This window comes from Dermacentor variabilis, chromosome 2 (genome assembly GCF_050947875.1).
Source record: "Dermacentor variabilis isolate Ectoservices chromosome 2, ASM5094787v1, whole genome shotgun sequence".
In the NCBI taxonomy this organism is placed as follows: Eukaryota; Metazoa; Arthropoda; class Arachnida; order Ixodida; family Ixodidae; genus Dermacentor; species Dermacentor variabilis.
This window is the reverse complement of record NC_134569.1, coordinates 194,396,522-194,410,880: the sequence shown is the minus strand read 5'-3', so window position 1 is coordinate 194,410,880 and position 14,359 is coordinate 194,396,522. Positions and strand designations below refer to the sequence as shown.

Here is a 14,359-nt window from a genome sequence, read left to right as displayed (position 1 = left end):
CGAGTGTATCTAGATGCCCAACCCTGTCTATAAATTCCGCTGACAAAGCGCTCACCCGTGCTATGTCTTGTACATTGCTTTCCCCATAAGATGCACCCATAAGTGCGGTGTTTGGATTCTTCTTGGCCTATTTATTTCTTCTCGCATCGCGCGAAATCGCGCCTGGACATGCGGTACATCTGCGATGATCCGGTGACTGTTGTCCACAAGTGATATTGCTGCAATCGCATCATTGCGGAAGCCATGTGTATTTTTCGTCATGTAGTGTCATCTCATATGATAACTTTGATGCAGTTGTCAGTCATGACCTTCCGAAAATGGCGCTGTGAAAGTCTGCAAAGACTGTCGAACGGTTTGCGTGACTTGCACTTGTCAAAGTCTCTCAGTGTTAAGTCATGAGCCGCTCTTCTGAGAAACAGGAAAGCCACTGTTTGGCCCCTTCGTGGTTGACGAATATGCGTGGTGATTTTCGCAAATGTTACTTATGAAAAAGGGTTAGGTTAAAGTATTTGCTTCTCGACATTGATTGATAAAAATGAAATTTAAATCATGCGCGACCCAGCGCAACTAAATTAATATATGTCGTTAACCCGTACCACTTTAGGAGTAAAAGTTTAACATGTGTCACGAAACGCAGCGGCGTTGCATAAAGTATATTTCCAAAAGCCCTTTCTTATGCAGTGCTCTATAAAACTGCTTGAAACACTTTGCACATTTTAAGGGTGGCATATAAAACTGTGGAGTTATAACATGCTCTGGATTCCTAATGGAGGGACGTGCACCAAGCATAAACAAGCTTCAAATGTGCAGAGGTAACACGTGTGACAACGAAGATATGAAATAATTCTTCCAATAACGCTAACTGTATGATATTTACAATTTACATCGTAAGAAATGCCGCCTATTTCGAATAATTGTGCTGAAGGGGTCCCGTTGTGTTGATTTCATTGGAAGCTTATAAAAATGCGTAAATTCTAAAGAACCACAACTTATGCGTTTCTTTGCATTTGATAGTTCTCTCATTAAGCCATATTCGCAATTTGAGGTTAAGATGTACTCCTGATGTTGCGGCTATATTGCAGTGGTTCAAATAGAGCGATAAATTGAGAGCTGACTCATTCTTAATGCTGATTTTAGAGAAATGAGTTTGACTGTGGCGCATATGGGATGCGGTAGTTTTGCATTTTGATTTGTAGTCAATATAAATCTGGTGCCAGTTCCGTTGATCAGGTGAATAAACAGACCCTCGCAAGACGCACGGTATGATGCAGCGTTTTAGGCGTTGGCTATCTTGCTTGCAAATAGAAAATATATGGTTGTACTTACCTTCAGCCTTCCGCCGACAGAAAACACACCTCGTCAGAGAGAAAAAGCTAAAAAAGCGCCTAATTCGTGTTACTTGCCTATCTTAGTACGGTATGCTTGATTATGCAGTGTGGATGTGGACCGGTACATTTACTTTTATGACGCCCCAAGTAATTTCACAAGAAATAAAGTATACCTAGTCTTGAATTACTAAAGTGACCAAAGTTGATAGATAAAGCTCATTTACAGAGAGCAAAGCTTATTCCATTTCGCTTATACTGGCAGTTGTGAGCAGGCATTATCTCAGTTTGCTTACACACAAAATGCTAGGTTTATCACCTGCCAGCGTATTCCCGTCGTAACTCTGTAGTGTCCTGGATGCTGTTGCCTGTTAACTACATTGCATCACTTGACACTGCAACCAGGAGAAGATTGCCTTAGTGTTATACAGCTCTTTCTTGCTATCCAGCAAGATAAACTCTGTATGACTGGTTTGTCTCTGCAGATCTCATCAACGAGAACACTCGCCACCTCGTCCCCGATGGAATCCGGCACATGCTTCGTATTCTTTACGTAAGCCTTTATCTCGTCGTAGCAGAAACGAAACTAAATAATGCATTACTACGCTCTCATGTCGTTTCGCATTAGTTTCGCTAAGTGAAGCGTTTTTGTCAATATGATCCACTTTTTGATAATAGCGTGTGTAATCGTATTGTCCCTGTTATATACATTAGTTGGGTCCCTACGATGATAGCATCGGTTTAGTTTTGCTTTGATTCATTACCACTTTAACACAATTTACACTGACCCTTCCGTATGCACACTAACTCTTTTAGGCTTCCACCAGATTGTGTTATTTAGATTTCTGTGCAATATTTTGTGATTTTGACCAGGCTATGTTCATTACCTGTTTCATGTAGCTGCTTGTGTTCAGCAGTAAGCATTTGCGTACTTCGCACGACTTCGCCTGTCTGCCAGGCACTGCCCTAAGGCCCGAAGGTGTTCCGGCAGGCCTGATTTATGTAGATGTATAAAAGATGCGGAATAAAATTACCATCATGATGATTATTACTTAGTGAAACATGTCGAACGCGAATAATAGTGATATATAACATAGCAATGGAAATCCAGGGAACACACGGGGAATGCGGGAGATGGAAATAGAAATCCTGGGAAAACACGGGGAATGCGGGAGATGGAAATAGAAATCCAGGGAAAACACGGGGAATACGGGAGATGGAAATAGAAATCCATGGAAAACACGGGGAGTGCGGGAGATGGAAATGTACAAATCCAGGAAAACACGGGGAATGCGGGAGACCCACCCACCTCATACCCTCTCCCCTTTAGAAGAACCCCACCTATATATACCGTGGCGAGAAAAGCGTACGTCGCCTTGAAGAAGACAAGTCCACTTGTCGAAACGTTGGCTCCTGCATTCACCTTGTTCACATTTTGCTCATAGCAATGGAAAGAAGCTTCATTCATAGGATGAGCCGACTTTCAAGGGAATTCATTCCCCCTAGGCTCTATGTTGTAAATAGAACGCTTCTGCACCTATGTCCCTCTAAATTAAACATATGCAGGAATGAGCTTGAGTGTAGGTATGAAGCACAAACGGAGTTCTATGTGCTCAACAAGTTATGCGCCGCGATGCTTACTTATTTCTGTTCAGTCTAAGATGGGGCATCTGTGTTTATTCTGAACTCCATATACCTTATTCGCGCGAAACGCGCACTGTGGCACATACACTTCAGGGCGATTCGTTAACTTCGCCAGGCGTAACACTGAATATGATACACGAAATGTCATTTGATGTCATCGCGGCCATATGCTGCCTGCCCTCACTATATTTGAACAACACAGACATAGAGATAGTAATTGAGCATAAAAACTGACCTTACAGCTTTTGGCATTGCTGGATCAATGATCTGATGCATGTTTTTCAAGGGACGCCTTGGAATGTGGTTCACCCTAAGTACGACTCCGGAAAGTGCTTGTTGACTACAGCAACGGTACGATGAGGACTGTGAAGCTGTAAAAAGTGTTACTGTGAAGCGACATACTAAGATGAATTGCAAACTAGCCCAGCTGGAAGTTCTGTGAAAGGAGTTCGGGCACAAAAATTAAGCATACCGAGTGGGGTTTCTGTGTTTAGCTGGTGAGGCAAAGAACTGAAACGACATATAATATGCGAATCTTGTTAAAACGACTTCGATCATAACCGTCCCAGCAGTGTTTCGTACAGACATGACCCCCCTTTGATGTATCAACGGAATAGCATAAGCTTCTTTTCAGGTACGCTCTGCTATGAATTGCCCGATACACCGTGCCGCTTGGGACTCTCTGCTGTGTTTCCGGTAGATTCACTGCCCACGTTGTCAGCTAAACTTGTGTAATGTTTTTGAAGGCCTGTTATAATTCATCTGGAAGTTCGTCTGACGAAATTAGCTAAATGAAGTCCTGGAGTATTAAGCGTCAAACCCACGATTTGATTAAGAATCTAGCCGTTAGGCAATCTCAGTTTTCGCAATGTGCACCTAAATTTATGAACACGAGCGCTTCCGCACTTCACCTCCATGTAAATGCAACCCCCGCGGCCAAGATCAAATCCGCTATTTCGTACTCAGCAGTGCAACGCCATCGCCACTAAGTTACCGCGGTGCGTTCCATCTGACGTAAATATATGCGTTTCATAGCACTCAGAAGGTTCGACAAAAGGACTTTGTGGAATCACTACGTCACGGATCTCATCACAGAACACCAACATATGCTAGTTTATTCTTTCAACAAGTAATGAGAGTAAAAAGCAATACAACAGATTCTTCAAGAAGCAGCCCTAGCTACGGCCTGGTGATCCATAAGCTGCGCAAAAAGCCTGGTTGAGTGGTCCGCATGGCGAGCAGTGGCTTATCCGTGGCACGTAGTCTACTTGTATCATTTGCTGTTGTCGAGACCAGTGATGTGCGTAGGCGTGGAAGGTCCGCCCCGCCTGCCGAAGCGATGACGCGGCGAAGGCTTCCGTAAATCTACGCGTGTACTTGTGGCAATAATGCACCACCACAACGTCTTGGACTGCAAAAACAAGGTTGTGACGAAGACCCCGAATCGTTTGGTATTATGCGCACTACATAATTGCCGGTAGTTGCGGTAACCAAACTTACTTGAGGGTATGGCTGGTCATTAGATTTGTCGTGCCCGAATGCCCTTAAAAGTTGATAAATAATTCCTTTCGTAAGTATATTTTAAGCAACAACATAACGGGGAGGGACGCAAGAGTATGGCATTGAATTGTGATACATGGGGGCAAAAGAAAGCGATTGACCAGTGTATGTGGAAGCTGGCGTGGCCATGTCGGCCGTGCTAACGTTGTGTTTAAAAGCAAAAAGTCGACGACCCTCTGGACAAGAATCTACAATTATTTCACTCTGAAAAGGCCTAACGAAGTGGCTGAAAATTACAAGTTAGTTTATAAAGCTAAATATAAGGATAGAACGATGAGCGATAAAACGACACTTTTTTTTAATTTTTATTTAAATTACGCCTAAGGGCCCTCACATGAGGGTATTACATAGGGGGGGGGGTACACACATGAAATATACACAAGAAATAAAACTACATAAAATAAACATACACACAAGGAACATAAAATATATAGATATGAACAAGGGGTAAATGCAATTAGTCATGAAAACACGAGAACATTTTACATATGTGAATATGTGCATATAGGCATTAGTAATATCTAATCTGCTACCACTAACTGTTTTCTTGCAACAAAGTATGGAAAAATGGTAGGCTAACTTCAGTAGCTATGCGTGATGGTAGGTTATTCCATTCTATTATTGTGCGAGGAATAAATGATTTTGCGTAGAGCGACGAGCGGCACATTATGCGTTTTACTTTGTTAGCGTGGTCACGGCGCGGGAAAACTGCAGGGGGTGGTGAAAAGAAGTCTTCGTGAAGCGTGGAATGGTGATAAAGTTTATGAAATAAGGTTAGGCGAGCAAACTGGCGTCGACGTGATAGTGATTCCAACTCGGCACGTTGTTTTGACGATGTGACGCTGGTGAAGCGTGAATAATCGGAAAAGATGAAGCGAACAGCACGGTTTTGCAAAGATTCAATGTTGTTGATTATGTATGCTTGATCGGGATCCCATATGGCAGAAGTATATTCAATTCTTGGGCGGATCAGCGTGATATAAGCAAGTTTTTTTTAAGTGAGAAGGTGCGTGCTTGAGGTTACGTTTAAGAAGACCGAGTGCTCGGTTAGCTGATGCTAAGACGGTGTTAATATGGTAATGCCAAGTTAAGTCAGACTGAAGATGAAGGCCAAGATACTTGTAAGTTGGCGCAAGTTCTACTCTAGCATTATTGAGAAAGTAGGTGGTAGGAAGTCGAGTGGAATGGTTGGTAAATGACATTAGCTTGGTTTTAGATGTATTTGAAGACATTAACCACGAAGAGCACCAAGCGGTCACAGCATCAAGATCAGTTTGTAAGGAAAGTCGGAAGGAAAGTAAGGAAACTTAAGCAAACAGCACTTCACTACACATTATTAACAATGAGCCGTTACTTACAACATGTAATATCTTATTGAGAGGAAAGGAGTAAATGAATGCTTATTTAAATAAAAGAAATGTAGCCTGTGTTATTGTTTAGCTGCTTTTGCTGAAAGCCCTTGAGACGCCTGCATGACTACGGTCATCATGAAATCTTTGATCAATTTCGGCACTACATGTATATATTTTATATTTGATACCTGTTTCCACGCAGAATGTCAGCGACAGTTATCCGCCAACAAAGACAAAACTGAAACTTGAAGTACTTCTGGCACGGCTTCTGGATCAGTTCTTGGGATTTCACGGTTTCTACGAAGGCAAGCCTGAGCCCACGGTAAAGTCTGCAGAGCCTGAAGTGGCCGCACGCAGAAAGTCAGCAGGTACGCTTCCGCGTATGGTTTCGTTATCACGTTCCTTGTTACGCACACGCATGCACGCACGCACACGCACACATACACACACAAATGTCAGTGTGCTGTTATCACAGAAACGAGGCTTACAACACAGCACTGCTCTGAAAAGAAGGTCGCACTGCCATTAGAGGAACAACGTACGTTTCTAGGTGTATTAGCCGAAATAAAACAGAGCTTACAACCAGAGGAAGGTCATCACGATAGTAAAAAAGCGAAATATAACACTTCTATCTTGTCGCACAAGCATTCGCAGTTCCAGGGAATGTCTTCAACATTTTCACTGATCTCTTGTGCTCAGTGCAGTCGATTTTCTAACGGGTGTCCATAGAATATCGTCGGATTTGAGATGGTGTGTAGAATGCGAAGAACGTTCCTTAGACAAGAGAAGAGTGCTAGTAAATACAGCCTATCTACTGCGAATTTGAGCGCCCGCAAACCAAGTGCCCTACCGACCTGTTACAAGGTATCATGCATAAAAAAATTATTAATGCCTGTGGCATCACTTTCCGAAACACGATATGATTATGAAGAATGCCGAGGTGGGGGACTTCGGATTAATTTTGACACCTTGGGGTTTTTTACGAGCACCCACACGGTATGCGCGCAATTTGTTATTTTGCTCCTGACGAAATGTGGGCGCCGCGGCCGGGATTTAAACCCGTACCGTGGTTTAGAAGCGCATTGTCAAAGCCACTACGCCACCTCGGCGGGTACTACGCATACAGACAGCATGCCATCAAAGTGATCACTCTTCGGCTTGTAGAAGACTTGCTAGAATATGACTTACCAGAAGAGACTTTACCGATTGTGAGGAAAGCAAGTAGTCTGGTCCTACGGAAGTAAAGGGCGCGCCATAAATACTGCCGCATGGTTTAGGCCTTTTATGTTGGCTGAGAATAAAAGAATGCAGGAGGATATCTTCTGTAGTGCATTAGATCATATGTTACGAATGCAAAAAAAAACGAATTTATTAGGTGTTTACTCCTGCCCTTGTTCATGGTTTTTAAACGTTCTGGGTACGCTTCAATCACAACCCGCAAGGTATTCCCTGTATAATTTACCTCCAGGCTCGCACCAGCGATGCTTTGAGGGTCGCCATGCTAGTCTGCTGAAGAGCGAGGGTATCCTGCTCAATAGTAGTCTTCATAGAGAAGTCCATTGCGTTAGGCCCAGGGTAGTTCGCCGGCCAATCGTCAGCTGGAATGTAGCTGAGCGTGAGAGCGCGACAGTACTGCTATGGTGTTTACTCTTCGACTTTCGTGCTGCGACACCATCCTGCTGCAAAGTCCAAGACTACTCGAAGAAGTAGGATAGGAACTAGGGCAGCGAATGAGGCAGTAGAATATCTTTAAATGTATGTGTGAGTTTTGACCTTCGCGCATATTGTACCAATAGAAAGAAGAATGCGGCCATTGGCGATTACCCCAACACAAGCCGTGACAGACACTGCCCTGGGAGTGTCTAAAAACTGTCCAAATGACTGCATCAGTAAGCTCTGACGACGGAAAAAGCAAGCGATAGTTCTGAATGTTGTGACGGGCGTCTACGTAAAGGTTTTCTCGTCTGTAAAGACAGTTTCCAAGTGTTCCTCATTCGCGGCCCGTGCTGTGCGGTTCGCGATTTCGCGTGCCATACAGACGATGTGAGAGTGGCCCGAAAAATGTGTGTCCAATAGTGCAATGCTAGTGGAAGAAATAGGGCGCTATAACGTAAAACTATTCCAAGCTTTTCTATTCCAATTCTGCAATCAGCCCACCGCGATTGGTGAAAAATATTTTGGACCACCCCCACTTCACCTGTCTGTCACGCGACGTCACGAAAACCGCGATAGCTCGTCATTTGATATGACGTGTACCAACTGATTATGCATAATTGGAGCGAACAAAACAAAAATAGCTTTTTTTCTGATTCGACGCCTCTTTGTAATTAGCCTTCGGCTATGGGTCCAAAGTTTTCGGGCTGCACCCACTTCACCTGCCTCTCACACGACTTCACAAAACCGCAAAAATTTACCGCGTCAAAGTGACGCGTAAGCGTTAAAGATGCATTAATATGCCGAACAAGACTAAATTTTCTTCTGAATAGCCGCAGGCTGCTCCGTTCCGAAAGGAATAAAAGATGACTGCCGCCGATTGCTCCGGCAATGGCTACTCGCCCCCGCCGGAGAGCATGGGTTTATTTGCGTGTAATAAAGCTTTTTTGCGTGCCCGTGTAACGTTTTCGAGAACATTCACCACGTTTACGACCTCCTTCTGCCAACTCTTCTTTGCTGAGGGTACGTTTTAGTGTCGTTCTTTAGCTTCCGTTGCATGCCGCCGCGATTGTCGACGAGCCACCGCAAGTTAGGTAAGAGAAAGCGGACCAATCGCAGACGCCGGCATTACCCTTTTGATCCGGTTATAAATATGCAGTGCAGTGGCTTTGCCTCATCGAATCCGTCTCCACTCCAGCATACTCCTCGCCTCTTGTGAGCCAATTAGATAAGACAAGCCGCTCAGTGCAGGCAATATTATCCGTTTTTCAAGCAAACAAATGTGAACTCCTATTAACGAGGGAAGCACTTCATTGGTTTGTTCAGACAACCCTGCGGGTGACCTCCCGATGCTTGCGTCGGTTGTTACGCGAATTTGACGCCAGGAGATTGGAATAAAAACATATTCGAAGAGTTTTACTTTATATCGCCTATAGTGTAGACACAGATTGGAATAGCCTTCCGTTCCAGCTCCCTTGAATAGTATGAATGTCTCGTATTACGACACATTTTGTCCAGTTTCTTCTTTTTTTTTTTGGCTGTGGCGACGAACTAGGCTTTATTGAGGCGTAGGCTTTCGGCTTTCTCTCTCTCTTTAGGAATGATATACTAAGTGCTACCAGCATGCTGCAAGAGAACGCCGAGATCCACAGACGCGTGAGCTGAGGAACGAACACTGCGCACGCATGACTTCGCTAAGGCTCACCGAAACCACGACAAGAAGATGTCCCTTTGCTTAACAACAGCCTAAGAATTCTCTAACAGCCTTACACTTTCGACTCTTTGTCGTTATACTAAGCACCTCCAAAAATCTTGTCGTATAGTCGAACGAGAAAAAAGTGAGCCTTAGCTTATCAGGCCTTATAGGTTTGGAAATGGCTCGTGGAAGACCCTGCATGGTTTGACACAGTTTCTCTACTATCGCGTATTCTATGCGCCAGGCGGCAATATTTATAGAATAAAAAAAACAAATCCAGCGATTAGTGAAAATAAAGGACTTGGCAGTACTTCACTTCGCATGATACGACAGAAAATTCTTGTGATAAATGGAATAACAAGTACAGTTCACATCGCGATTCATAATACTACTTCAGTGGTTAATTGCGCCTTGTGAAGCTATTCATGTCGCAGAGTCAGAGCCCAAAAACTGGATGAAGGATTCATGTACCTGTGCCCAAAGCGAATGGCTTTCGTTGGTCCATTCGCCTCTTTTTCATGGTGGTCGGTGGCTGGTAGCTTTCACCGCGGATACAAAGAAGCAGCAATAAAAAGCCCGTGCTCTCGCGCAACGAATGTTGCAGGGCCGCGAACGTCACCGAACGCCAACTATATTACCTCTGCGAGATGCACGTGCTTGCGCGCTGAAGTTCCGGGACATCTGAAAGTTTAGATGCTGTTGCCGAGCGCTCAGGAAGAGCGACCCTCTTTCTTTTCCACCGCCCTCTCCACCTGTAGCGGCTGCCGGAAAGGAGGATGGCCGTCGCCTCCCATGCCGACAACACACGTGTGACGAATCGGCTTATACGTGTATGTATGGCCACCTGTACTACCGCTACAGCCATGGCGGTTGACGGCTCTATTCTATACGCAATTGCGCAATGATGCAACAAACGATAGCTGAATAAATATTCTGACGGCAACAAATATAGGTATGCAAGCACATCGTTACATTAATTAAGTGAATGGCTTTCTACAAGCGGCCGGCTATTCGCTCCAATGATAACCATCGTAGATGTTTTCCGCACAATATCTTTCTTTTTACTTGCAGATGGAGTACCGCTACCAAGGAAGCTGTCCCGACCGATGAGCTCCCAGCCTCGCCAGATCGAAACACTGCATGAGCTTTTTCTCACAGCTCTGCGGAAGCAGCCAGATTTTTAGTTGTTACACATGTCTTACATTTATCTTGTATATACTGCATCGTCAATGCAAAAGACACGGGCTTCAATAAATTATTGCGACGTTTCCGTTGGCGTTTTCGCACACATAAAGTATGCAGTTGTATCGCCGCCGGCCTTCAACACACGACGTCATGCACTAATGCGAAGGAGCATGTGGTCCGTGAAGGGCCCGGTGTAATCAGCACTACTACTGTTGATTGCATCACTTCGAAACACGAGTTTGATCAACGTTTGGTGACATGCTATTATTAACGACGTGTGAGATTGACAGATTAAGAACTATTTTTTGATTTCGTAGATGGTGGTGCATGACCATTCTCATACTGGGTGCTTTTTTTAGTCAATGCAGATATTTACTATATATAAAATAAAACGGATGAGCGCCGCAATCGTTACGTTTTGGCAGACAAGTTCCTAGGAAAGCTGGAAATACTTTGCCGCTGATAAGGCGAGCTACGAGAGACTTTAATTAGAAAAAAACTGACTCATTAACTGGCTAAAAGCGCAGTTTTTCTTTGCCCACTTCGCCGGCTTTCGTAACCGTAGGTGCTGCGGCCTGGCTGTTATCGAGCCCAACAGGCCACCCAATCACACCGGAGTTACAGGACCTGCCTCGCCATAGAACGTCCGGCTCGTATGCGGGAGGTACCGAGTTCAAATCCCTGTGCGGCGGGAAACCCGCCGTTCTTTTTTAATGGGTAGAAATGTTCCCTGACCTGGTGCTCGGCTCTCGTGTGGGTTCACATCTCAAACAGGGGGCCCAATAGAGATTTACTAGTTGTCTCTGGTCAGCTGGTTGTCCAAACACATACAGCTCTGTTGAAGAGCATCCGCCGCGGCTGTGGGAGGTAGGTGCTACTGGCGGGTACCTACTGGTAAAATTGGCACAAGCGCGCTCTCGGCCTGTTGCTCGGCCATTATGGGACCTCAAAGCTGTTTGTTCTAAACCCGAAGGCGTATCCACCTCAGCAGGTGCATTTCGGACCCCACGTGGGAAATGGCCACCATGCGAGCGGCCCGAGCCATTTGCGACGGGTAGAGTGATTTATCTTGAATTTCGTCCCCAGTCGTCTCAGTGGTTTCTAATTAATTCAAATTATTCCAGACAATTAAGTAACTCAACTTGTAACTAAACGTATGCTCCGATATCATATCCATTACGAAACCCATAAATATTGCACTATCCTTTTTTTTTCAACATTTTTCTGATTTATTCTGAATTACCTCCCCAGTCGTTTCAACAGGTGAACCGGAAGTGCTGAGTAAGAAACAAAAGTCACTCGACGCTCGTGCCACTAAAAACCGGTTGTGATGGTGTTTCGGCTGACTTGATACCATATATCTGCAAGATAAATGCATGGTTGGTCAAGTTAGCACATGTAATCGTTATAATAGTGTAATAGTAGATGACTGGTAGCAATGGTAGACATTCATAAGCTAGCTAAATAAGCAACCAAAAACAAAGTAGCAGCCGACACATGGAATACTCACCCATTTAGTAGGTAATGCTCCGAATTTCTGTAGCATTCTTCAGCCGTATTTTTATGCGAAAGCATTACATGCCGCATTACGCTAAAATCCGGTGTTGTCAGCGGCTTGACGGATTCACGGTACGAAATGTGGCCGACGGCAAAGAGTGACACCACATCAAAAATACTTGACGCCGAATTTCTCAGGAAGGTTCCTGTAAACAAAATAAGTTAACGCCTTTGAAAAGAATATTTGATAAATTTCGGCCATGGTGGAAATCGACGAGCCCGCTTCCCCGAGGCCACAGCGGCTCCACGGTTCTAGTTGAATAAGTATGTGCCTGGTGTGTGCGTCATAGCGCACGTCAGGTCGCAGCCATCTGGCTGACCAAACGTGTGGCCTAGAGCGTGCGCAGTTGCGCGCGTGAGGGCGCAGCGAATAGGTGGTGCCTCGCCATGAGTGTTTACAATGACTGTATAAAATAAAAACCATTAGTGTCCAAGTGAATGCTGCTGAGCGTTCCTTCGAGTTATGAACTCCTCGCAGACAGGGGGCACGTCGAGTCGCTTGGCGTGTTTTTAACCCGCTAGCGTTAAAAGCCCCGTGTCGCGGAAAATCCGCCGTCGGCGTCCGGCGTTTTAGAAAAAGTTCATTTCCACAAAAGACGATACGAACACTGAGTCACAATGACGGCACGATTCCACGAGGACGATAACATATGCAAAGTACGAAGCATTGCATACATGGCACGTTTTGAAAGAAGTCTCCGCTTCCACACTCACTAACATTTAACCACATACACAAACGGAAACGCACAGTTACACATAAACGAACAATCACATTACATAAAATGATGTTCAATACAATGGTAACACAATGGTTACACAATGGTTACGTGTAATGAAGGTATGACTATACGTAGTTTTGCAGCCATGCTATTATATGTGAATATACAAAGATTATCATGCATATGAGAGCGCACAGAAATCATCGGCACATACATTCATGCATATTCTGTGAATACTTTTGATAGTCTCGCAAGAAGAACCAGGCCGGTCGAAAATTAAGCCATACGCGTCATCAGATACTGACAGGAAACACCATAACGAAGGAATTCCTCTTCCCGAAGAAAGAACAACTCCTCTGACAGAAACGACATTCGCTGAAGGCAGAGACTCTCCAGAAGTGGAAACAGAGCACGGCGACGATATTCCGCGGCAACTGCCTTGCACCGGTTACGCCACAAAGGCCCCCGCTTCAATTAAAATACGCGCGAAGGTACCACGTGAGCAGCGACCAGATGTAATAAAGCAGTTAACTCCAAGGACACTGAAACCAGCATGCACGGTCCTCCAAGATAGCTTAGCAACGACGCATTGCATTAGCACATGATTCTTGGATTCTTGAAGGGGGCAATTGGGACACAGGGAAGATGGGACTATGCCCGACCACTCTACTCTGTCACGCGTTGGTAGCACTCGCGCCCTTAGACGCCACAATAAGTCGCGTTAGTGGCCAGGCAGAAATGACGCCTTTATCGCACCCACTACACATTATTGGAGCGTGCACGGCGCGCTAGGGGGAAATAGAGAAATCAGTAAAGCTGACATTGCATCCACAATGCGGTTTTCGACAACGTCTATATCTGAACACACCTATCTATTGTACGTGGCAATAAAATGTCACGGCTGCACAGTAAAATGCAGCTGCGTTTAACACTTGTGGTCCACGATTTAAGTGTTCGCACGGCAGCATGTAACGAATTTTTGTGCCAAGGAAATAGCAGGCGCGTACACCCGCAGGACACTGATCATGCTGTAACAGACGGAGCAGAAATCGCTGGGGAAGCAGCCGGCAGCAGACAGACACGGATGGAAACGCGAACCCACCGCGAGAGCGTGGTTGCCCAAGCACCGCGCGACAGGCCAGTTCTGTACTGCCCGACCAGAAGAAGGAAGAAAGAAGGGACTGCAATGACCTAGTAACCCGTAATGGTGGCTGTACAACATGAAAAACGTACCACACACGTCCGAAAAATACAGATTATGCTAAGTACTTTCCTTCTAATAAGGTTGAATCACACCATTGAACAGCGTAGGGTAGCCAACCGGATATTTTTCTCTGTTTAACCTCCCTGCCTTTTCCCTTTCCTCTCTCTCTCTCTCTCGCCTTACTTCTCCAAGAATGGAGAGCCACACAGTCTGATATGCCATCATAGGTGTAATCAAGGCCTAAAATAGGAATAGAATCGCTCTCTTGAAGACGGAATAGGGGTGTAGGCGTGTATGTGGGGAAACAATGAACAAATAATGACATTTTGAAAAATTCGGCGCAGCACCTTAAATATTTCCGCACTCAGTGCAAATTTGAAGGCTACGGGATAAGCTATCTTTATTCTTAAGGTACAATGTGATGTCATCGCCGAAAGCTGTCACCATCAACACCGCTACCAGGC

General features: G+C 44.9%; 1 protein-coding gene across 2 annotated transcripts in view; it reads left to right on the top strand.

Moving 5' to 3' along the window:
• The window catches only part of LOC142573018 (proline-rich protein 5-like), a 79,329-nt gene extending 68,829 nt beyond the window's left edge, over window positions 1-10,500 (top strand). For both annotated transcript variants that reach the window (XM_075682511.1, XM_075682510.1), the window contains 3 exons: window positions 1,811-1,878; window positions 6,084-6,249; window positions 10,302-10,500. In XM_075682511.1, coding sequence (XP_075538626.1) covers window positions 1,811-1,878; window positions 6,084-6,249; window positions 10,302-10,414 — 347 coding nt within the window. In that variant the 3' untranslated portion in view covers window positions 10,415-10,500. The remainder of the gene's footprint in view (window positions 1-1,810; window positions 1,879-6,083; window positions 6,250-10,301) is intronic.
• The last annotated feature ends 3,859 nt before the right edge of the window (window positions 10,501-14,359 follow it).